Below are 24,034 nucleotides of genomic sequence, written 5' to 3' on the forward strand. Positions count from 1 at the left end.
CTGCTAGAGGGGGAGGCCGGTCCAGGCTGGGCCCCCTCCCCTCTTCGCTCCTGATGGGGTTTGCACGGCTGTAGCGGAGGTGAGAGAGTCCATTTCCCTACCTCTATAGGCACTCAATGAGAAAGCTCTTTCAAAAGCAAGCAGCCGTCCATTTCTGCCTTGCAAAAGCTATGGGGCGCTTTATTTATTTATTTAGGGGGGGTGGGGAGGTTATCAACTCAGTGTTTGTGCCGCTTTGAAAACAAACAGCATCAACATCCAAAAGTTTGGGTTTGTTGTTTTGTTGTTTTGCTTTTTTGCAGAGAGTTTTTCCGGGCTGTCAAGCCGTTAATCCGGTCAAAAAGTGTGTGCCGTGGGATTCTGTTGGGGAATTGCTTGTTTTTTTTATATAAAAAAAAGGCAATGCAGGGGCGAGTCAGTCGAGGCTGCAAAACGGTGGAAAGTGCCTCAAATGATTTTGTGTGTGTGTGTGTGTTATTTGCCTGTGCGTTTTGGTGGTTTGAAAGACCAGGAGAAGGGCGGGGTGGGGGATGCTGAGCAGTTGTCTCAATGCTTTGTTGTTTTGTTGTTGTTGTTGTTTATTTATTTAAATGTTTCCTATGCCCCTTTGGAAACTTCGGAACCGTTTGCAACAGAAAACGCGCATCCCTCTGGGACAAGCCTTGTTAGCAAATGGAAGTATCCCCTTTGCCTTAAACTAGCCAATCAAAACTATCTAAATTATGAGTTACTGTTAAAACGCTCTTTTCAAAATTTTCCACAGGGTTAGTAGCCATGGCAGACTGTTACTCTGCGAAAAGATTAGATGTTGCTATATTGTGTGTCTAGATATATGCACTATGCATTTGATTTTGTGGTTTTAAAGAGTTTTTGATATTCTGTAACTGAATAAAAAAAGATGGCCTTTGTTCCTTCACTCAGTGTGTGTCTGAAAAAATACGGGCATATCCTAGGCTGGATAGTAGTGTGCTGACCAGTTCTGGTGCACACATTGCACGATAATACAGGGTAGTGATCTAGCATTTGGCGTGTGCCTATATATGTGTGAACCAATTGTGTAACTTTGGGGTGTGGCTCCAGAGCCCCAGGAGGTGTGTGAAGGACTGGGAGTTTGTCCCAAGTCTAGATATTGCCAACGTTGAGGCTATTATGTATACATTAGAGTATTTTGCATTTGCACACAGATTCATAGAAGTCTAGAGTTGGAAGGGATGCTGAGGATAATCTGGTTAAACCCATTTTAAAACAAAAACTGTGAAATGGTCTTTAATCTGTGCTTGGGGTAGTAAAGTGTTGCAAAACCGTCTTAAAATAATGCTGAATGCTTGAAGTGAGCTCCCATAATCCACCAGCAGATGAAACGGGTACAGGGTTTTTGTTGTTGTTGTTGTGTAATAGTTGTTGTTTATGTTAACAAATGGTTTTTCCTGCATTTATTTTTTAAAAGTCATTTCTACAAAACTGCGTTGAACTTTGGCCACTAGAGGCCGCTCGTTCAATCTCACTTCAGCCAAGGCTCCATCTCACTCACTAGGAATTTTAACGTTCTTTGAAGTTGCAAAGTGGACATACGAAATTCAGAAGCGACTCAAATATACCTGCTCACTGAGAAGCGACCAAAGGCTTGCCAAAGAGCAGATAACCAATTTTGAGATTTGAGCCGCCCCATGGAGCATCAAGCAATTCATTTCCATTAGATCTGTAGCAAATTTAGTTACAATTTCTATGCACACACATTTTTTTTAAAAAAAATGGATCTGCACAATAGTGATCTGAAGCCTATGGGAGGTGCATTGTGCTATTCACTGATGATGCTCTGAATATTTGGATAAAGAGCTTTATTGCGGCATTGGTTCGCATGGGGGTACAGTCGACTTTCCAGATTCATGAATTGGCAGGGTCTTTAGTGTGGTGGCTCCCGCCATGTGGAACAGTCTGTTATATGTTTTCCGAGTATTCTAAAAACTTTTTTGCTCACCAAAGCATTGGGAAAGACTGGAGCTCAATGGTACAACATCTGCTTTGTGTGCAGCAGGTCCAAGGTCCAATCCTTGACATATTTCTATTAATCTTTTCAAAGTAATTAAATAAAATAGCTAGGCATCTGCTTTATGGAAACAGGGAGGAGGAATGTTTTTTTACAAAATGAGGCAAATATGAATGACTGTTCTACAGAACAAAATCTGGTTTAGAAAAAGGATACAGTGGAACCTTGGGTTACAGCGGAGATCCGTTCCAGAGGCCTGCTGCAACTGGAAAACGACACAACCCAAAGCATTGCGTCTGCGCACGTGTGCAGCGCGATTTAGCACTTTTGCTCATGTGCAAACGGCGCAAACCCAGAAGTAACCCGTTCTGGTACTTCTGGGTTTGTGCTGGTTGCATGCTAAGGGTGACGTAAGCTGGAGGCAACGTAACCCAAGGCTCCACTGTATTTGGTCATTGTAGAGCACAGTCCTTTTTTTAAAAAAAATTTAATTTTTATTAAATTTTCTGTTTTACATTTTAGAATATTCATTTAAACAACCTTAAAATATCAGTGACTTCCTTTCTCTTTCCATGGTTCATTTTGCATAACACAAATCCCTGCATATTTTACCTAAACTAAACCATTCAGTATTCCATTATTTCATCCATCGAAACTTATTTACACTGTTGAATTTATCTTAATGCTGCCCACATTTTCAAGTGTACACAACCCCCCCATATATTCAATAAACATTTTTCTTCTTTAAATGTATGTTCTTCTTCTTCTCTTATTTTATATGTTAGGTCTGCAAGCTGCGCGTATTCCATCACTTTTAAATTGCCATTCTTCTTTAGTTGGGACCTCATTTGTTTGCCATTTTGGGGCTAACCAAACATGGGCCACAATAGTGGCATACATAAATAACCTTTTTTGACATCTGGGAATTTCCGCCTGAATTATCCCCGAGAAAAAGGACTCTGGTACTTTTGAACATTGTTTTCAATTCATTACGAATTATTTCCCAATACACTTTTACCCTTTTACAGGTCCACCACATATGAAATAACGTACCCTCAGCCTCACTGAGCACAGTCCTGTTGTCTACTCAGAACTTAGTCTTGTTGAATTCAATGGGTCTTGCTGCCCAGTAAATGGGGTTAAGATTGCAGTCGACTGACACTGGCCTCATTTTATTAAAACATTCCTTTCCCCTCATTCTCTCTATTTGTGTGTGTGTGTTGGCTTGTACAACACTTTGATCATGCAGGGATAGTGCTTAACTTTAACTGGCTTGTATCCATTTTCAGACTTAGGGTGACCAGACACATTGAATCTAGGGCACCTGTAACCTTAATAATTGCAGCCAGGGCTCCTGTATCTTTAATAGTTGTGTAGAAAAGGGATGTTATTGTACTGCAAGTATGATAAAAGCTGTGCCACCTTCTCATCAAGGTACAGGAGACCCCATTCCATCCTATGCACTAGTTCATTTGATGGGCATTATCTGTTTCCAGTATCCAAAATGGGTGTGCAAATGTAGTAGCATCCCCCCCCCCAAAAAAAAACCAACCTTTGGGTATTTGCATGCCATATGCAAACAAAATACATCCTGTTGAATGAAGAACTATTTTGTTTGGAGGATGTGTTGCCAATTTTAAATTTCACTAGAGAGCAAATTAGTATGCTTCCTTCTCTTTCAAATTCATGGCATGTGGGCTTCTGTATGTCTTGCCATCTGTATTGCCATCACTTGTGGAAAGAAGCTTAAATCCGATTTTAGCTTGGACTCTGAGTGATGACAGAGAGTCAGAGAAGAATCCTGTTTGCTACTACTGTGTTTACTTCTTCTTGATGTTGCAAAGTGCTTTACAATATGTATTTGGGTGGATTTGCACAGGCTCTTTACTGTTTTTCTGGAACTACAAATTAGGCATGCCAAATGGTAAAGTTAACAGCATATCAACAAGGTAAAGGTAAAGGGAACCCTCACCACTAGGTCCAGTCGTGACCAATTCTGGGGTTGCGGCGCTCATCTCACTTTATTGGCTGAGGGAGCCGGCGTACAGCTTCCAGGTCATGTGGCCAGCATGACTAAGCCGCTTCTGGCGAACCAGAGCAGCGCACGGAAATGCCGTTTACCTTCCCGCCTGAGCGGTACCTATTTATCTACTTTCACTTTGACGTGCTTTCAAACTGCTAGGTTTGCAGGAGCCGGGACTGAGCAACGGGAGCTCACCCCGTCACGGGGATTCAAACCGCCGACCTTCTGATCGGCAAGTCTTAGGCTCTGTGGTTTAACCCACAGCGCCACCCGTGTCCCTATATCGACAAATGTTGCCTAATAAAACTTTGGGTCCAGTGACGAACGGTATAACTGCCTCAACGTTTTGCAAACATTGGTGAGCTTGTTTTGCTAATTTCACTTCATCTGTAGCAATGTTTCTAGCAATGTTTCAATGCAATCCTTTGCGGCGATGTAAGGCAAAACAAGCGGCTGTCATCTAAAACATCAGAAGAGCATCACATTGGCAAACTCTGTTGTCCGAAAGCACCAGGTTGCCAGAGGCTGCTTTTGTTTTTTACCTGTCCTATTGCAAGGTCTTAGATTGCAGGCTTCCATATAGGCGCTCACAACAAAATACTCCCCTCCTTTTGTTTTTTTAATTATTTTTAACAAAACACAGACCAAACAAACCAAACACAATTGATAAGGTGCATCAGTTTCATTCCACCTTAGTCGCTGCTTGACTTGATAGTGCAGTTAGGTGCGCCCTGGGAGCCTGGCCTTTCTTCTCCCAACCCATAATAAAATGCTTCCTTGGTGGTTTAGAATTTGTCCCAGCCCCATCCTGTCTATCTTCTTTCCTGCGCTTTCGTAAGTTCTAGCACCAGACTTCTGTCCCCCACTCCTTCTGTTCCAGATAGAACTCTCTGCATGTCTTTTAGTAAATCGAAGGAAGCACTAACTAAATCATAATAGCGGCAGGGACTCGCTCAAAGAATCTTATCTGTAATATATATGTCTATTTTGTGTTTATAAGCATTACTAGCGTTAAATGTGAATTCTAGGCTTTTGAAGCTCCCTGTTGAAAGTAATGCTGGGGTTTAGCAAACCACTTGAAAGAGTGGAAACTTCCTGTTTTTCCTTTGAAAGAACCCATTGGCACCTTAAAATTTATTAAGTGTGTAAGAAGACCAATGTGTGTCTGTTGTTGTTGGTTTTTTTGAGAGAGAAAGAGAGAGAGAAGAAAGGAAGAAAGAAAGAACCAGAAGAGGGAAGGAAAGACTATTTCTTGCTGCAGAGCTGTTGAATCGAGAGCATGTTTAAAGTTCCCAGTATTTATTTTGACAATTATTCCATTAGGGTTGTTCACACATTACACTGAACACAGGGGTTGTCTGTCTCAAGTCTTTGTGTGAAAGTGTGTATGCTTGCTCACATACGCAGCTTGCCTGTATACTCATTGATAATGATAATAATAATAATAATAATAATAATAATAATAATAATAATAATAGCTCCGCAACCACAGAGTCGTCCACGACTGGACCTAATGGTCAGGGGCCCCTTTACCTTTTTGCCCCACCCTTCTGGCTGGGTTTCCCTAGCCACTTTGGGCGGCTCCCAACAAAATATTAAAAATGCAATAAAACTTCAAACATTAAAAACTTCCGTAAACAGAGCTGCCTTCAGATGTCTTTTAAAAGTCAGATAGTTGTTTATTCCTTGACATCTGATGGGAGGGCGTTCCACAAGGCGGGTGCCACTACTGAGAAGGCCCTCTGCCTGGTTCCCTGTGACCTCATTTCTTGCAGTGAGGGAACTGCCAGAAGGCCCTCAGAGTTGGACCTCAGTGTCTGGGCAGAACGATGGGGGTGGAGACGCTCCTTCAGGTATACTGGGCCTTCTGAATCACTGTAGGAGTGTACAGCTCAACCATCTGCATACATAGATTGTATACTTGTTGAATGTAACAGTTGAGCATCTTTTTAACTACATCTTCCTCTACTTCTCCTTATGCTCTCAACTTTAATCCTTGTAATAATCCTCCTTAAGAGGTAGACTAAGGGTAGCCTTGTGGTGGTTCCCAAACTCTCTTCCTGCCACACCCTTGTCTCCATGGACCACTTGAAAATCACTGAGGGTCTTAGCAGACCTCTTAATAATTTTTCTGCTTGTTGTAGCAATAGCAATGAGCTGTGTCAGATGCTGCACGCTTTTTAAAATTTCATTTTTACAGACACACCACAGGCCACTAATGGTCTACAGTTTGGGAACCCCTGCTAAGAAATTAAGTTTCGAGGCCTGCTTCAGTCTTGTTGGAGTCGACACTTCTAGCTGTTCATTTCTACAATGAGAATAAGCGATAGTGACCTGTCTTAGAAGCAGGACTTGCAGAGATCTCTGTACATGATTTTAAAACAAAAAAACAAAATAAGAAAGCACGAAAAGCAATGGTTGGGATCAATTGAAAAGTCATAAAGTAATGAGCAAGCTTTTGGGTTTACCGGAATGCTTCTTCAGGATGGACATATAGCAAAGAGGGAGGAAAAAAGAAAAGAAAAGAAGATGGAGAAAGAGAGAGAGAGAGAGAGAATGAATGAATTACGAAAAGCTTGTTGTAATACTCAAGCTGGAATTGAAGAGGTTTTGCCCAGACTTAATTAGGCTAGACCGTGTTTGCAGTGAAGAGATCTCATGTTACACCAAAGACAAATGGGACAACCCTCTTCTTATACAGTATACTCTTGGCTTTAGTTTTTGATTAGTAAATAGCCTGAAGAAGGGGGGTGGTGAGCCTGGAAGCTTGTTTGCTACTCTGTGACTTGTTAGTCATAAAGGCATTGTGCTAATAAAGGCTACCGCTGCTGCAGGGAGCAACAAGAATATATTTGAAAGAGCTCCTGCAATTTTCAAATGCTATATAATGAGTGACGTGTGATCTTCTTGAAAAAGTGATAAAACTGAAGTCTGATTGGCTGATGACTCATGTTTCCTTTCCAGATGAGCTGATTTGCAGAGGATTGTCAAGATGGCTTCTACAAACACCAGGAACAGGTAGGACTTAGGATGAAGGCACCATCCACTTCTCTTAGAGAGGCCCTTGCTCGCTTGTCCTTGTTTCGTGATCTTTGCAGGAACAAAAGGTTACTGTTAAACACACCAATAATAATAATTTAATAATTCTATTATTTGTACCCCACCCATCTGACTGGTTGCCCCAGCCACTCTAGGTGGCTTCCAGCATATTCAAAAACATAATAAAAGTTTATTGGGGCCCATTTAGGGACCTGTTTTGTGCAGCATTTTAAGTCCAATGGCTTACCACGCCTGCTCCTTTGCTCCTGTGTTGCACTGAGCCTAAGCCTAGGCAATCTGAGCTGGGACTTGTGCTAACTATGATTGGTACCCAAGAACAGCCTTAGCTGCTGGTCATGGTTAGTGGAGAAACAGCTTAACCACAGATCCTGGTTCAGATGACATGCTAATCTGGTCGTTCCCAAACTTTTTTGTTCCACTACCCCCTTGGCTCCATAAACTGTTTCCCAATGCCCTCTATAAAAAGCATTACAGTTGTACCTTGGAAGTTGAACGTAATCCATTCCAGAAGCCTGTTCAACTTCCGAAATGTTAAAAAACCAAATCACGGCTTCTGATTGGCTGCAGGAGCTTCCTGCAGCCAATCTGAAGCCCCGTCGGACGTTCAGCTCCCAAAAATAGTTTGCAAACCGGAACAGTCACTTCTGGGTTTGCGATGTTTGGAAGCCAAAATGTTGGGAATTAAGCTGTTTGAAAACCCAAGGTACGACTATATTCAGAATACAGTCATACCTCTAGTTGCGTTAGGTTCATGTTGCAGGTTTTTGGGTTGCAAACCCGGAAGTGTATGCTTCCGGGTTTTGCCGCATGGACAGAAGCGTTCTGCATGCTTCGTGCATGTGCAGAAGCACTCTATTGCATCACGCGCAGAAGCAGCGCTCTACTTATGGACTTTTCGGGCTGCGAATGGCACCCCGGATCGGATTGTGTCCATAAAGTAGAGGTCTTTAGTGGTTTGGATGACCCACTGAAGAAGATCACAATGCAATAACATTCGAAACAGTAACAATTAATTGCACCTTTATCCAATTAAAACTATTTAGTTCCATTAATTCAACAAAATTGATGGACTTGATCCTGTGATAAGGGCTTTTCAAGGTCTCATAGTCATTTGCACTACCCAGCCTTCACTACCTCCCAGGCAGCACTTTGGAAACCAGTGTGCTAAGCTCAACCTTGGATTGCTGACGGGTCCCTGGAAAAGAGTTTGCAGGCACTTTGCTCCTCCCCAATCTGGTAAAAACAAGCAGGGAACAGAGCAAAGTGCACTTGCAAGATGCTCTCTTGAAGCCCATAGAGAAGTCATAGTTTAGCTTACTGAATTGTGTGAACTAGCTTAGTGAGGCACTGCTAGAGGCATCTGAGAATTGCTAACAGTATTTCAGGTTTTGTTTGTGTGTCCTAGGCTTCCTTTTTGTTTTAAAGTCTTAAGCATGGGTAGGCAAAACTAAGGCCCGGGGGCTGGATCCGGCCCAATCGCCTTCTAAATCCAGCCTGTGGATGGTCCAGAAATCAGCGTGTTTCTACATGAATAGAATGTGCCCTTTTATTGAAAATGCATCTCTGGATTATTTGTGGGGCATAGGAATTCATTCATTATTATTTTTTCCAAAATATAGTCTAGCCCCAACAAGGTCTGAGGGACAGTGGACCGGCCCCCTGCTGAAAAAGTTTGCTGACCCCTGGTCTTAAGAGACATTGCTGAGGGCTTCCAAATTTCATCTTGCACTTTGCATCTGTGCAACAAGCACAGGGCATGGATTATCCTGTCGCTGTAAACAGAAATATGCCTTATTTCCCACTTCACCTTCCTGTTATAAAATTTTAGGGTGCACACACATAGCAGACACACACTTCATGGAAAACCAGTCCTTCACCCTTCAAAATTTAGGAAATATTCCCTGAGGAAAAATTACACTTTATTTTATTTCTTCTGTGTATCTGAAGAAGTGTGCATGCACACGAAAGCTCATACCAAGAACTAACTTAGTTGGTCTTTAAGGTGCTACTGGAAGGAATTTTTTTTATTTTGACTTTATTTTAGCGCACAGAACAAGTCCCAAAAGCCACTTTAGCTCTCCTAATGGCTCTAAATATTTCCTGTGCAGGATGAAATATCTTGGAGAAACCTTTCCTAATAGTTCTTTTACTTAAAATTCCTTCAAATCCTGTCTTAAGGGCATATTTTGTTCATAAATGGGGTAGGCCTGTGACCTGGATTCTACAACTGAAGTATTTACTATCTCAAAAGAATGGCCAGATAATGCAATCATCAAAGCATTAGCAGGTATCTTGACAGGAGAGAAGTCACACCTCTTTCTGTGACACATGTATGATGCTTTGTGGGTGGTCTTTGGTTAAGGAGTTGGGCTGCAAAAGCGAACCCCGGTTTTTTCTAGAACTGCCGCATGAAAGAAATTGGCTGTGGCCTTCTCAAGTGCAGGGCTCTTCAGATTAGATCAACAATGGCTCACTGGTTGCCCCAAGATAATTCTGTCTGTCTCCTGATTCAATCAAGAAAGGCACTTGCATTTTGTAATCTTGTTCTCTTGAGTGTCTATAAAAACGTTTGAGTCACCTCTTCAGCTTTAGTGGAAGGTGCTCAAGGCAACTTCCACTGAAGCCATGAAAACCATTCGAAGGTCTGCGGATTATGAATAAACTTCAACTTGAAAATTTGTTGCCATTTTATTAAGTTTCTAGCATTGGGTGGAAGAAATGGCCGTGGTTTTGTTTGCCAGGGAATGGAGAAGTCTTATAAATTTATAAGGCATGGAGAAATTCCATATTTTTTGGTCCCCTTTGGACTTTGTATGTAATTTGATTCCTCTGTGTGCGCGCGCACGCTTGCTTTAAAATTGTCTTCAAATATTCATATATGTATGCAGTGCTGTATCACCTGCATGCTCTCCATAATAGTGAGCCCTTTGTGCTGGATGAAGCCATGGGGAGTAAGATATATAAGCTGATTGCAAAATGGCACCTTCAACTTAGGCTATGGTCGCCTAACGTCTAGGCGCCATCTTCCCTCCAAAATGAGTTTTGAAGCTTCCAGGAAAATATTTCGGATCCTTCTCTAAGAGACATTTTGCTCTCCCCGTATTTATTTACTTACTTAATTTAAATAGCTGTCCCATAGCAGAAGGAAGCCAGGGTGGTTAGGGGATTGGGCTAGGACCTAAGAGATCAGGATTCAAATCTCCACTCAGTCATGAAACTCACTGGGTGACCTTCAGCCAGTCGCAAGGTCGTTGTAGAGATTAACTGAGGGGTGGGGTGAACCATGGAGAAAAAGGTGGAATATAAATGCAATAAATAAGCCCTTTTGCTTACCTGCTTAAGAAAGATGGAGAGGCCAGCCAGATGGCGATGTCTGTTGCCAACTTGGCATTCAGAGATCTCCACAACTGGACCCGTGCCAGTTGGAAAACACACCTGGCTAATTTCTAGCACTGATGGAGACTGACCCCTTACAAGGTGAAGGAGCGCCTCCACCCCCATCGTTCTGCCCGGATGCTGAGGTCCAGCTCCGAGGGCCTTCTGGCGGTTCCCTCACTGCGAGAAGCAAAGCTACAGGGAACCAGGCAGAGGGCCTTCTCGGTAGTGGCACCCGCCCTATGGAACCCCCTCCCACCAGATGTCAAAGAGATAAACAACAACCTGACATATTAGAAGACATCTGGAGGCAGCCCTGTTCAGGGAAGTTTTTAATGTGTAACATTTTAATGTATTTTTCATCTTTGTTGAAAGCAGCACAGAGTGGCTGGGGAAACCCAGCCAGATGGGCGGGTTACAAATAATAAATTATTATTCTTATAAGGTGGGCTGTGGCTCAGCAGTAGGACATATGCTTGGCATGCGGAAGGCAGGCTCAATGCCTGGCATTTCCAGGTCTGGCCAGGAGAGACGCCTGTCTGAAGCCCTGGAGAGTTGCTGCAAGCCAAGATGAACCTGATGGTCAGAATCTGTCTTAAGGCAGCTTTCTAGGTTCCTGTGACATGCATCTGGGACCACCTGATCTCCATCTGGTTCCCAGACCGGCCACCTCTGGCTTATGTAAATTAAGTGAAGCAACATGGAGCAACTTTGTCAAAACATGGCCAGCAATGCTGCTTCATCAGGTTTTAAAGGGATTAAGGAGAAATTTAGTTCCTGGAAGAGGTCAAATGCTGCTCCCATAACACAGCTGCATTTCCACAGCCAGAAAAGTGCGGATTAATCAATCCGTTATAGTCAAATTTCCAGCTTAAGTGTGCTCAGCGCGACAATGTAAGAGGCACGAGGGGGGGAAACAAGCCGTATTGAGTTTCAGTTAACTCCCCTCTAACCTGTAGTATTGTCTGGGCGCCTGTTCAAGGTGCTTACTGCCGCCACAGAGTCCGAGGTGGAAGAAAAGTAGAGCTGGTGTTCTCAGCATATCGCTGACACCGTGCTCCAAAACAGTGCATGGTGATCTCTCCTGTCAGCAGCAGATAGTTAGACGTTAAAAAGCAGAAGTGGGACTTCTGTGGTGTGTTCCTGCTCAGTGATCCTCTCCGGGATACTCTATTTCATCCTGTCTTCCATCCAGTTTTCTCTCTGCCCCCAAAGCAGTCAGACAGCACTGTACATGCTCATTGGCAGTGGCGTAGCGTGGGGGGTGCAGGGGGGGCCGGCCGCACTGGGCGCAACATCTGGGGGTTAGGGTTAGGGGGCGCAAATCCACGGGTTAGGGGGCGCAAATCCACGGGTTAGGGGGCGCAAATACACAGGTTAGGGGGCGCAAATTACTTGCCTTGACCCGGGTGCTGACAACCCACGCTACGCCACTGCTCATTGGGGTTCCTGCACTCTGAAGCAGGTTTTTTTCTACCTAAAAAATTGAAGTTTTGCAGATCTTAGTGTTCCCTTGAGTCTGCTGATTCCTCTCTCTTCTGCGTGGGTGTTGTTGCTTTGGCTACATAAGCAATGGCGCTTGCCTCTGAACAGTGAAATTGAAGGAAATGGTCAGGGAACAAGATGGGATCTTGGGGCACATCATAGAGGTACTGGAATCGGCACTGGTGGGTCAGTTAGAGCACCACAAAATGGATGTCTCCAGTTATACCAGAAGGAATTTATTTGTGGTTTGGTGACTAGGACCCTGTCCGCACTGTACATGTAAAGCCAGCATCAAACCACTTTATACAGTCATGGCTTCTCCCAAAGAATCCTGGGAATGGTAGTTTGTTAAGGGGCCTGAGAGCTGTTGTAAAGGTAAAGGAACCCTGGCCATTAGGTCCAGTTGTGGCTGACTCTGGGGTTGCGGCGCTCATCTCGCTTTATTGGCCGAGGGAGCCGGCGTACAGCTTCCGGGTCATGTGGCCAGCATGACTAAGCCGCTTCTGGCGAACCAGAGCAGCGCACAGAAACGCCGTTTACCTTCCCGCCAGAGTGGTACCTATTTATCTACTTGCACTTTGAAGGGCTTTCGAACTGCTAGGTTGGCAGGAGCAGGGACCGAGCAATGGGAGCTCACCCCGTCACGGGGATTCGAACCGCCAACCTTCTGATATGCAAGTCCTAGGCTCTGTGGTTTAACCCACAGCGCCACCAGGAGATCTCTATTCCCTGCCCCTTCAGTGCTATAATTCTCAGTGAGGTTTAACAATCACTTATTCCCAGGGAACTCTGGGAATTGTAGCTCTGTGGGGGGGGGGAAATAGGGCCCCGTTCTCGTGTTGCCTTGAGACCTCTCATGGAAGAGCCACTAGAAGAAGGGCCTTGGATGATTGTCAGGGAACTGACCTCAGAGGGAAAGGAGGTGATAGGGCTCCCAGAGAATGGGAGAGACTCAACAGCCAAAGCAGGGACCAGCAGGGGGAGCGCGGGGTCTCTGGAGGAGGATCTCAGGGATACTGAGAGAGATGCAGCAGCGCAGGCAGGAAGCAGGGGGGAGAAAGGGGTGAGAGACACGTCCAGTGAAAATAGTGGGGAGGTGTCAGAAGCAATTGCAGGGAGACCCATGCTTCGTCGGAAGCTGTCACGTCGTGAGTCCAGGAGACGTGTTTCCGTTAAGGAACTTCTTTGTTGGAGGCGTTTCCGCAAACAGCCACTGTCGGACTCTAACAGTGACTAGAGCAGACATGTCTGAGGAGCTCTGTCACACACAGAGGTTTGTGGGGCCGCACAAACTCTGAAGGGGCACCATTTTAAGCACAAGCAGCTAATCATCCCCTAATAATGATGATCGCAAAGTCTGGGTTGGTTCATATGGGGAGAGACGTTCCTTTTAAGCTTCACCCAAACAAAAAGTGTGTTTCTACTAATCTGGTGTAGGAGTCTCATAGCCTCCAAAGTACTTTATACAAACAATGAAAACCTGGGTGGGTCGGTGGGGGTGTACATGTGCATTACGCATGACAGTGACACCGGCTCTCTGAAACCACAGCCAACATGCTTGGTCCTGTTTCTGCCATACTTTCTTCTCCTTTTTCCTCCAGACTCCTATCCATTCCCCTCAGCAGATTTTCCCTGACGTCAGCAAAGGCAACCCTCAGCAACCTAACGGGGAGCAAGACGACAGCTCTGACGAAAACGAAGCCACGGACAAGGGCAGGAAGCGGATCAAGTCCCCCTCTCGAAGGGACAGCTACAGCGACAGCAGCGGGAGCGGAGGGGAGGAGCTTCCTGCGAATGCGGCCCAGATAGCGAGCACAAAGTGGAGCTCCGCCCTATACCAAAACCCCAACAAATTGGCAGCGGAGGCACCTAGTCCTTATGAAACGCCCTGCAGCCAAGAAGAAACTATTCGCACCATATATTGTGCTCCGCATGAGACACCAGGGAAACCAGAAACTGAGAACAGGCATGTGCTGTTGGCTCGTTTCGTTAAATTAATTTAGTCATATAGTTTGGTTTTTAACATGATAAGTTGTGAGTCCTGCTAGACTCAAAGGGGGAAACCATGTTTGCTGTGCACCTAACATTCCCCATTCATGTCTAAAATGGGGTTTGAGGTGGAGTCCTAATTTTTGCATCCGTTTCAGTTGGGGGTGGGATTGCAGTTGCAGCAAGAGAGCAACAAATTCCTCTCTGTCCTCCAAGCCCTGTTCTGATAACTGAAAAGGGACTGACTTAAGAGAAAAATACCTGGGCCGATTGACTGCAGAGAGGTAACTCTAGGGTAGGGAGGGAAGGGAAATTTGACTCCGTTTGCATCTGAAGGCAAGCTTACTAATTCATGCTTTCCAAAGCAACACATGAACCAAAACAAAGTCACCTTTCAAAATTCGGACCTCTGAATTTTGCAATGCAGGTCTCCGGCCAGGTAATGTGTCCAAAAGTACATATACTAGGGTAAATATAAAACATGTGTATTTGTGGAAATGACATACACAAATGCATTTCATTAGGCGGATTTGGTTTGCAAGAATGTGTGCATTAGGTAAAATTGCATATAGAGAAGTGTGTATTTTAGAGGTTATTTTCAGGAAAATGCTGGTGAATTTTCACAAGGACTGTTAAAAAATAAATTTGCAAACTGAAGTGGAAGTATGGAGAGCTGAACAACTTAAGACTGGAAAAGCTAGAAACTGGGAGAAACCAAAATTGACATATTCACCAAACCTTGAGGGTTCAGCTCCCTTCACCCACACACCACTTTTGATTGAAAAATAATGTCCCAGTCCTGCTTTCCATGCAGAGCACTGACTTTCCATGCAGAGGGTCCTGAGTTCAATCCCTGGCATCTCTAGGTATGGCTGGGAGAGACCCCTGCCCAGTCAATGCAGACAGCACTGTGCTAAATGGATAATGGTCTGACTCCTACATTCCCATGTAGGTGAACAGGGCAAACACATGGCTACAATGTGGCTACCTCCATCTCCTCTGCTTTGGCCGTGTGGATGGTCTTTTAAACCAGTGAACTGCCCTGAGGATCCCATTTCAGAATCAAGAGATGGGTTAAAAATATAATCAATAAATTACCACCTTTGCAATTTCAACCCTTCTCCAGAGGCACTGGAGCCAACCTAAATTTTTATTCCTTTCTTCGTCTTCCTTTCCTTTTCCTTTAGTAACCCACCGTCTCTTCTCCCAATGGATTTGCCACCAATATCAAGATGTCGCACCTTCACATCTGGTTCAGCGGACGAGAAATACAGCTGCTCCGTCTCTGAGCTGGTGGCAGCGCCAGGAGGCCTTGCGTCGCTTTTGAGCCAGCTTGAAAAACACGCCGATGAATATGAACCAGTAATGTCCCACTTTTCCTTCTCAGTAGTTGGAGGGAGGGTTGCGTGCTTTTTTAGGTTTGTGCAAACACAGCAAAATGCTACAGTTTACCCGGTTGCAACCCAGTGGACTTTTGCGCCGTCTGTGCCAATTTGCAGATCAGAACTCTACCCTACTTCGTTCTGTGTGGACTGTACCATGTTGTTTTATTTTTATTGAAATCCTCTGCTGCTGCTCTGGTCAGTTGGGACCTCCCCTACCCCATCGCAGATTCTTTTAGGTAAAAGTGAAAACACCGGGTGATCCAAACAGGGATGTTTCTTGCCTATTGGATCTAATTTTCATATTTAAAAAGAAATATCTGCAAGTAGATTTCAAATGGGCTACAGGTACAAACTGCAGAAGCTATTTTTAGTGCATCCACTTAGAAACTGCCCAAAAGACACCTGTGACATGCATACCTGACCTCAATTATCTCCTCCTTTGTGTCATGCTATCTTGAACTATCCTTGTGTATTGGGGACAAGTGGATCAATCTATTTCTGTCCCAGGTCAGTTTTGCACATGTTCATTCATAGATCTTCTCCGTCCTGTTTCCACACATTAATCTGCAATTTTTTTAAGAATCCAAACAGAAACCCATATTTAAAAATATTGGTTGGTGTACACATTGATTAACATGACAAGGTTAGAGCCACTTGTTTCAGTGGGTATTCTCTGATTAAAGACTAATTGAATACCACCCATTTTGTCTCAATTTGCATATTTCTAAACATGTTTTATGCTTAAAATATACTGTTTTTAAAACTGGGCAGAACATTTTTGAGCCAACAACTGCACTGCAAAATTCAGAGGAAAAGTTATGCTCTGATCTGCACGTTAGTCCAGGAGATGCAAATTGGTTTGTTCACAGAAATTGCATTCCTCAAATACCACCACATAGATAGATTACACATTCAGATCTATGTAGCTGTGTTATGTGTATTGTGTTGCTAGTTCTCAGTCTGATACGTGCTGGAAATGTGCTTCCTTCCAGGAGGTGGAGCTCCATGTTGTCCTGACTAAATCAGAGAAGGGTAGCCTTGGTTTCACTGTGACCAAAGGCAATGATAACGTTGGCTGTTACATCCATGACGTCGTTCAAGACCCTGCCAAAAGTGATGGGAGGTTACAACCCGGAGATCGACTGATCAAGGTGAGTTGGAATGAAGCAGAAGAAGAAGGACCACTTGGTTTGTTTCCTGTTATGTTGCAAAACAAATCCACAAAGGGTCCAGAGGGTGGCAACACGAGAACAGTGGCTCTCCATTTGTGGAATACTCTCCCCAGGGAGACTCACCTGGCACCTTCATTACATATCTTTAGGTGCCAGGCAAAAGCATTTCTCTTGTTATTATGCTCTGTGTCTTTGAAGGGCATGGGACGCAGGTGGCGCTGTGGGTTAAACCACAGAGCGTAGGGCTTGCCAATCAGAAGGTCAGTGGTTCGAATCCCCGCGGTGGGGTGAGCTCCCATTGCTTAGTCCCTGCTCCTGCCAACCTAGCAGTTCGAAAGCACGTCAAAGTGCAAGTAGATAAATAGATACCGCTCCGGCGGGAAGGTAAACGGTGTTTCCCTGCGCTGCTCTGGTTCGCCAGAAGTGGCTTAGTCATGCTGGCCACATGACCCGGAAACTGTACGCCGGCTCCCTCAGCCAATAAAGCGAGATGAGCGCTGCAACCCCAGAGTTGGTCACAACTGGACCTAATGGTCAGGGGTCCCTTTACCTTTTATCTTTGAAGGGCAGTATATAAACTGAATAAATAAATAAAATTAAAAGATAAAACTTGGGGGAAAGGCAAAACAGCAGCACTGAGGCTATTGCTGCAGCAGACTAAAGATGTTTGCAGTGGGCTAAAGGATTTGCAGTGGCCGTGCGTATAGCCTGGTCTGTTGGAGAGACATCTCAAACCTAAAAGTTTCCACGATAGCCTTGTTAGTTTATATTTAGCTACAGTGGCTGTCAGTGCAAGAACAGTTTACTTAACGATAGCTTGTGACAGCCGCATTGGTTGTACACGTCCTTTCTAAGGGCACATCGCTGGTTCCTTTCGGAAGTATTATTCCAACAAGCATTTAGACTTTCTCAAGGTGATTTGCCTCTATGCATTTTTTATATTATCCTTCTGAGTTCTTGCTTTGATGTTGGTTTTTATTATGTATTATTTGGTGCTGTTACATACTATTTAGCGCTGTGCACCTTTTCTCTAATTTTGCTTCTTGCAAGTTACTTTGAATGTGTTTTATGAGGAAAAAATGGGATATAAATTAACTGATTTTCACCGAGAAGATGCTAGTATCCTAATTCATACTGTTTGTAGTTCCCTCTTCCAATCTTCAGTGTTTGTATCTTACGCTGTGTGTGTGTGTGTGTGTGTGTGTGTGTGATTACCTCACCTGAAGGGGTCCTTGTGCAAAACCCATGTGTTTTTGTAAACAGCTCTGAATCTACAATCAAGTGGTATATAAAATTTGTGAAATAAGTAAATAAATAAAATGTCTGCCCCCTCTCCCCCACCCTCCAATCACCATGACAGGCATCTAAAGAAGTGTGCATGCACACGAAAGCTTATTCCAAGAACAAATTTAGTTGGTCTCTAAGGTGCCCACCTAGCAGTTCGAAAGCACCCTTAAGTGCAAGTAGATAAATAGGTACCGCTTTATAGCGGGAAGGTAAATGGCGTTTCCGTGTGCTGCGCTGGTGCTGGCTCACCAGAGCAGCTTTGTCACGCTGGCCACGTGACCCGGAAGTGTCTCCGGACAGCGCTGGCCCCCGGCCTCTTAAGTGAGATGGGCGCACAACCCTAGAGTCGGACACGACTGGCCCGTACGGGTAGGGGTACCTTTACCTTAAGGTGCTACTGGACATTTTTTAAAAATATATTTATATTTCAACCATGACAGGCATTCATGCATTTTGCCAGCAAAGAATAGTGTCAGACAATCATTTCACTGTCTGAAAATCTACTTAGGTTGTTTAAATTATTGCCGCATCTCAGATCTTTCTCTTTGATATTCATCTTCACAGGTTAATGATACAGATGTCACTAACATGAGCCACACAGATGCTGTCAGTTTCCTCCGAGCTGCTCCAAAGACAGTCAGGCTGGTGCTTGGGCGTGTTTTGGAGTCGCCCAAGTTTCCCATGCTGCCACATCTACTGCCTGACATTAACTTGACATGCCATAAAGAAGAACTGGGTAATCCATTCTTTCGTGACCTCTGCCCATCCGTCCTCTTCTGTTTACAAAAGCAAAATATGTATGGTGCTATTTCTTCTCCTTTTCCCCTCCAGGCATCTCCCTTGCAGGTGGTCACGACAGCCTTTATCAAGTGTTATACATTAGTGATATCGCTCCAAAATCTGCCGCAGCCATAGAAGGGACTCTTCGTGCCTTGGATGTCATCCATTACATTAATGGGATCAGCACCCAGGGCATGACTTTGAAAGAGGCAAAGAGGACGCTGGAGATGTCGCTTCCAACAGTGGTGTTGAAAGGAACAAGGTACTTGTAGTGGTTGGGAGTTACTCGTGTGTAAACTGTCCCCTTTTGGGAGCTTGGCTGCCTGGGTTAAACCGTCTTCACTGCACAGCCCATCTCAGTGTGGCTGCCTCAGTCGCTAGCAGAATCTTTCTGTGGGCGTTTCTTAAACCTTTGCCAGCATAAAAGCTGTTTGACACCCAATCGTCCCCGCCTCTCATTGCGCGGGAGTCTCCTGCACAGGGAGGGCGTGGGCAGTGGAGGACCAGTGCTCTCCTCACTGACTTCCAAGGAAGAATCCCGGAGCCCTTCCACCTCTTCTCCCATTTGCTCTCCTGGATCCTTGGTGTTACGCTGATTTCCTTCCCCCTCTATCAAGCTGCGTCTCCCCCTAGTGCTGGTACCTTCCCCTGCAGAATCAGAGAGCCTCTCCTTCTCCTGTTGCTCTGATGTCAGTTCCCTGACAGTACTTCTTAGGAATGGCTAGATGCTGTACTATTTATTTTCTTTATTCCTGCCTTTCTTCCATGATGCAGCTCAAGGTGGCCTACATGCAGTCTTCCTTCCAGGCACCTGACAAGAGCCCGGTTGGCTTAATTTCAGTAATGTACCGTAGATTCCGGCATATTAGGCAACTGGGCGTATAAGACTGCCAATTTGGGGGGTCGACTTATACGCCCACTCTTATACGCAGCAGCAGCAGTGGGCGGCGGGCTCCACGCCAGGAGGAACATGCCAGGCTAAGCTGCCCAGCGATGCTATGCCGGCTTCGCTGGGCAGCTTCCTCCCGGTGCAGTGCGGAGCCCGCCGCCCACTGCTGCTGCCTAGCGGACCCATACCCGGCGTATAAGACGACCCCCAACTTTTTGGAGGATTTTCCGGGGTTAAAAAGTCATCTTATACGCAGGAATCTGCGGTACAAATATTTTGGGCTCAGATTAAGACAGGCTGGGGCCTTATACTGTGTCAGGTTTCAGAGGCCCCATAACACAATGCCCCTTTTTTGAAGTGCTAAGAGAAAAGGGTAACGAAAATAAGAATAACCAAGTTTCATATTTGCATATGTACCAGAACATAGGCAAGGAGGCAACTAGAAGCGAACCATCAAATTAAAGCATGTATATTGAAAGTTTTGGTCAATCCAGCACAGAGATCACATGAGATCTCTTTCCAGTTAATAATGTGGTGAAGAATTGCACGTCTTGACTAATAATAATAATAATAATAATAATAATAATTTATTATTTATACCCCGCCCATCTGGCTGGGCCTCCCCAGCCACTCTGGGCGGCTTCCAAAAAAATATAAAAATACTGTAATACATCAAACATTAAAAGCTTCCCTAAATAGGGCTGCCTTCAGATGTCTTCTAAAACTCTGGTAGTTGTTGTTCTCTTTGACATCTGGTGGGAGGGCGTTCCACGGGGAGGGCGCCACTACCGAGAAGGCCCTCTGCCTGGTTCCCTGTAACTTGGCTTCTCGCAGTGAGGGAACTGCCAGAAAGCCCTCGGTGCTGGACCTCAGTGCCCAGGCAGAATGATGGAGATGGAGAAGCTCCTTCATGTATGCTGGACCGAGGCCGTTTAGGGCTTTAAAGGTCAGCACCAACACTTTGAATTGTGCTCGGAAACGTACTGGGAGCCAATGTAGGTCTTTCAAGACCGGTGTTATGTGGTCTTGGCGGCCGCTCCCAGTCACCAGTCTAGCTGCTGCATTCTGGATTAGTTGTAGTTTCCGGGTCACCTTCAAAGACTACAGACAGATATCAGGTATATTTTGAAATGTTTGTACAAACTGTGCTTAAGAGTTTCTTATTTTCGCAGGGATGGCCATCCAGTGTTTCCAAGGTCCAAAGGCCCCAATAGCTCAAGTCCAAGGTCAATAAAGCATAATGGTAAGGGCATAAATGTATACCAGTTTTACAAGTTGATTTCATATTGTGCTGTGCATAGTTTCTCAAAAGTGGCAACAAGAAAATGGGCCTTTTCTGTGGTGGCTCCCTTGATTGTGGAATGCTCTGCTCAGAGAGGCTCACCTGGCGCCATCATTACATGTCTTTAGGCACCAGGCAAAAACATTCCTCTTTACCCAAGCCTATGGCTATTAAATAGTCTATGACTTGTGAAAATGTGGGGGAGAAGAGTGTTATTATGATGACTATTTTATTATTAGGCTGTCCATCAGTTTGCTTTCTATTTTTATTATGTTTTTATCATTGATGCTCTGTAATGCGTTTTTAATGATGTACACTGACCACTGGGATCTTCTGATAAACGGTGGTATTTAAATTGAAATAATAATAATAATAATAATATAGCAGCAGCAGCAATATCCTCAAAAGTACATTTAAGAAAGATAAATACAGTGGTACCTCGCAAGACGAATGCCTCGCAAGACGGAAAACTCGCTAGACGAAAGGGTTTTTGGTTTTTTGAGTTGCTTCGCAAGACGATTTCCCCTATGGGCTTGCTTCACAAGACGGAAACGTCTTGCAAGTTTGTTTCCTTTTTCTTAAAACCATTAATACAGTTGCAGCTTGACTTCGAGGAGCAACTCATAGCACGCGGTGTGGTAGCCTTTTTTGAGGTTTTTGAAGACTTTGGTGATTTTTGAAGCTTTCCCAAAACTTTTCTGACACTGTGCTTCGCAAGACGAAAAAAATCGCAAGACAACAAAACTCGCGGAACGAATTAATTTCGTCTTGCGAGGCACCACTGTAACTTTTAATCGCAAGATGGCTAAATTTCAAGTTATAATTTGAAACCTATTAGTTTGTTGGAAAATAACAAATCATGCAATTTCTACACTCTTCTCGTAGGTCATTTACTTGGAGACCCCTATGGCAAAGCAGAAATAGGGCCTGAGGCATATGCACCGAAAGTAAGTAACTGAGAACAGTTACTCTCTCCCCTTGTTGCTGCAGCAGGAGGAATTGTGCCGCACAATGAAATGTTTGTGTTTTAAAGGGGGAAAGCATTGCGCAGGGCAAATTTACATCAGTGGTGATCTTGGCTCTTCACATGGTCTTCAGCTTGTCAACAGCTGGAGCTGGATCCAGCAGATTTCCTTCCTTTTGAAGAAAGGGGATTCTTCTGGCAGATGAAATCTGTTTCTGACAGAGGAAATTCCTTCTGCCAGTGGGAGAAAACCTTCCCACCCAGCATTTTTAACTGTTCATTTATTAACAAATATTAAATACCCAGTATTTAAGCAGAAGTAGACATGAATCAGATAATGTCATTTACTGGAATTTTAAAAAATATTAGATTAGTCAAGTTTTGAAGTGTCTGGAAAAGTTTATTTAAAATTTGCATGTTTGATGATATCAGACTAGCCTCCTTCCTCTGTCTTTCTGTAAGCAGAGTCAATCCATTGTTTAGCGTTACCTAAAAGTGCAGCTTCCCTCATTTCCTTGAACTGTCCCTGCTTTTGAATTCACAGAGAAACCATAGTCGACTCTTAGACCTGAACTAGGCAGGTTTTGTCTGCAAACCAGAACTGGAAACCACTATCAAACCATGGTTCCCAATTCTGGTTTGTGGATATAGGCTATGGTTTGTACGAATCACAGTTTGCCTAGTTCAGATGTTAATAGCAAACCATTTTAAATTGGTCAGTCAGCAAGTCAGGGTGGGAAATGGCACATGTGATTGGAGAAAGGTTGCTTCATGTAATGCCAAACCATGGTTTGGCGCTGTCTGAACCATGTCATACCTAGTTAGACGATGACAGGGGTTGAATTTTGGGCCTTCTGTGAGCTACGCTTGTGCTCCAGCAGCGAGCTGCATACTTCCCTGAATCGTGGGGCCAAAACACCTAAACCCATATTGCCAGCAGTGCTTAAAGAGAAAACTGATTTATGATTCTTGGTTTTGTTAGGTTAATGGTGAAATGAACAACTACCACTATCCAAAAGGGCCAGGGAATGTCACCGTATCTAAAGACGTTAGTAGTCAGGCCTCTGATTTTTCCAGCTACAGTAACAACTCAGGTAAGGATGACAGAGTGGAACGATTTTGTATCTCTTACAAAAGCTTTTAGGAGTGCACTGAAACAGTAAAATGAATGAGGGTGCTGTGCCTAAGTATTCTAGGTTGTATTGTCCGGCTTCAGTATATTGTTTTTGAACAATAATGTTGTTAGAACTGTACATTTATTTGGATGCTATTCAAGTCTTACTTAGCATTGACCCGTTGAACTTAATCAGTATGGCTAAGTTAGGTCCATGATTTTCAATGGGTTTACCACCCAAAGTGCTGTGGTGTTTTGCTGTGAACAGGCCTCTTCCTCAAGGAGCTTTCGATATACCATATTTTTTGCTCTATAAGACTCTCTTTTTCCCTCCTAAAAGGTAAGGGGAAATGTGTGTGTGTCTTATGGAGCGAATGCGGGCTGCGCAGCTATCCCAGAAGCCAGAACAGCAAGAGGGATCGCTGTTTTCACTGCGCAGCGATCCCTCTTCTTGTTCTGGCTTCTGAGATTCAGAATATTTTTTTTCTTGTTTTCATCCTCCAAAAACTAGGTGCGTCTTGTGGTCTGGTGCGTCTTATAGAGTGAAAAATACGGTAGATTTCCAGATTACACCAGAGGAAGGGTATGAGAAACATGGAGAAACAGAGACAAGGGTAAATTAGATGAACGCAAGCAATGGTAGCTAAGTAAACCTGCGTAGATCACACAGTCCTATAATGATTTCCTTCTTTTCCAAGGAAGGGGAAGGGAGATTTAGTCTGCTTGCTTCTTTTTCAAGGATTACCTAGCGCTAAGAAACAAAGAAGAGATTATCTAAAAATTTTATTGCCTTTCAGCAAGGGGAGCAGGGCTTTGCAATTCCACATGTTCCTCATTTTCTTCTCCCTGGCAGCAACAGCTATGTGACATTGTTTTATTTAAAGCAGAGGTGCAAGACGATGATTCTTACGATGTGGACGATCACAACGAAGTCATTCAGTACCTTTTAGATGTTGTAGATGAAGAAGCCCAGAACCTGCTAAACCGTAGTAACGCCGCATCTGGGAACCACCTGCCAGGTACAGTCAAGTGAGCCATCAGTGAAAAAAATCCCACTAATAAGAGACGGTTCCAGAGTTGATGTACTTCACAAGATTGAATTTTATTAGGCCTGCAACTCATTTCTTACTAGGTCGTCGCTATCTGTGATGCAAATGCCTTGTTAGTGCTAATTCAGTCTGCATGCTCATTAACTTCCAGGGAAGCTTTCTCAGCCAGACGTTGCTGATAAGCATTGCTTAA

General features: G+C 44.2%; 1 protein-coding gene across 1 annotated transcript in view; it reads left to right on the forward strand.

Moving 5' to 3' along the window:
* Positions 1-12,017: 12,017 nt before the first annotated feature.
* Positions 12,018-24,034, forward strand: part of LOC309541065 (tyrosine-protein phosphatase non-receptor type 13-like) — a gene marked incomplete at its 5' end in the record, with an annotated part of 29,934 nt that continues 17,917 nt past the window's right edge. Inside the window, 10 exons of the mRNA XM_082238474.1 lie at positions 12,018-12,037; positions 13,480-13,896; positions 15,107-15,281; positions 16,297-16,455; positions 18,328-18,499; positions 18,595-18,805; positions 20,605-20,675; positions 21,600-21,661; positions 22,661-22,772; positions 23,677-23,811. Coding sequence (XP_082094600.1) covers positions 12,018-12,037; positions 13,480-13,896; positions 15,107-15,281; positions 16,297-16,455; positions 18,328-18,499; positions 18,595-18,805; positions 20,605-20,675; positions 21,600-21,661; positions 22,661-22,772; positions 23,677-23,811 — 1,534 coding nt within the window. The remainder of the gene's footprint in view (positions 12,038-13,479; positions 13,897-15,106; positions 15,282-16,296; positions 16,456-18,327; positions 18,500-18,594; positions 18,806-20,604; positions 20,676-21,599; positions 21,662-22,660; positions 22,773-23,676; positions 23,812-24,034) is intronic.

The sequence above is a fragment of the Podarcis vaucheri genome (assembly GCF_965113315.1).
Source record: "Podarcis vaucheri genome assembly, chromosome: 9".
NCBI classification, from domain to species: domain Eukaryota; kingdom Metazoa; phylum Chordata; class Lepidosauria; order Squamata; family Lacertidae; genus Podarcis; species Podarcis vaucheri.